This window comes from Penaeus monodon, chromosome 21 (genome assembly GCF_015228065.2).
Source record: "Penaeus monodon isolate SGIC_2016 chromosome 21, NSTDA_Pmon_1, whole genome shotgun sequence".
Taxonomy (NCBI): domain Eukaryota; kingdom Metazoa; phylum Arthropoda; class Malacostraca; order Decapoda; family Penaeidae; genus Penaeus; species Penaeus monodon.
The window spans coordinates 14,158,350-14,158,688 of NC_051406.1; the positions used below are offsets into that span (position 1 = coordinate 14,158,350).

Below are 339 nucleotides of genomic sequence, written 5' to 3' on the forward strand. Positions count from 1 at the left end.
GGTTTGTTTGAAAGAGATATACTATTGTTTTTTCTACAATCAGAGATCAGGTTAAGGAGATCAGCTGTGAAATACAGATGTTTAGTCTTCTAATATTCCCATACTTTTTGTTGTTGTTGTGTGTCATTCATCAGGGTTTGACTTGATCTGTAACAGCAGTTCAGTCATAATACAGATGTGATTTTACCTGCAGGCAAAGGGGACAAAGTAGCAGAGGGGGGGCAAGGCTGGAGGATGATCGTCTGCAGCAGCTTGAAGAGGAACAGGAACAGCTCAACACATCTCTCCTGGCCTTGACTTCACATTTTGCCCAGGTAAGAAATCTGTATTTTCCTTTTT

General features: G+C 41.0%; 1 protein-coding gene across 1 annotated transcript in view; it reads left to right on the forward strand.

Annotated features, from left to right (window-relative positions):
* LOC119586251 (RUN domain-containing protein 1-like) overlaps positions 1 to 339 on the forward strand; it is an 8,728-nt gene that overhangs the window by 892 nt on the left and 7,497 nt on the right. The window contains 1 exon segment of the mRNA XM_037934956.1: positions 194 to 314. Within this exon segment, the coding sequence (XP_037790884.1) occupies positions 194 to 314 (121 nt within the window).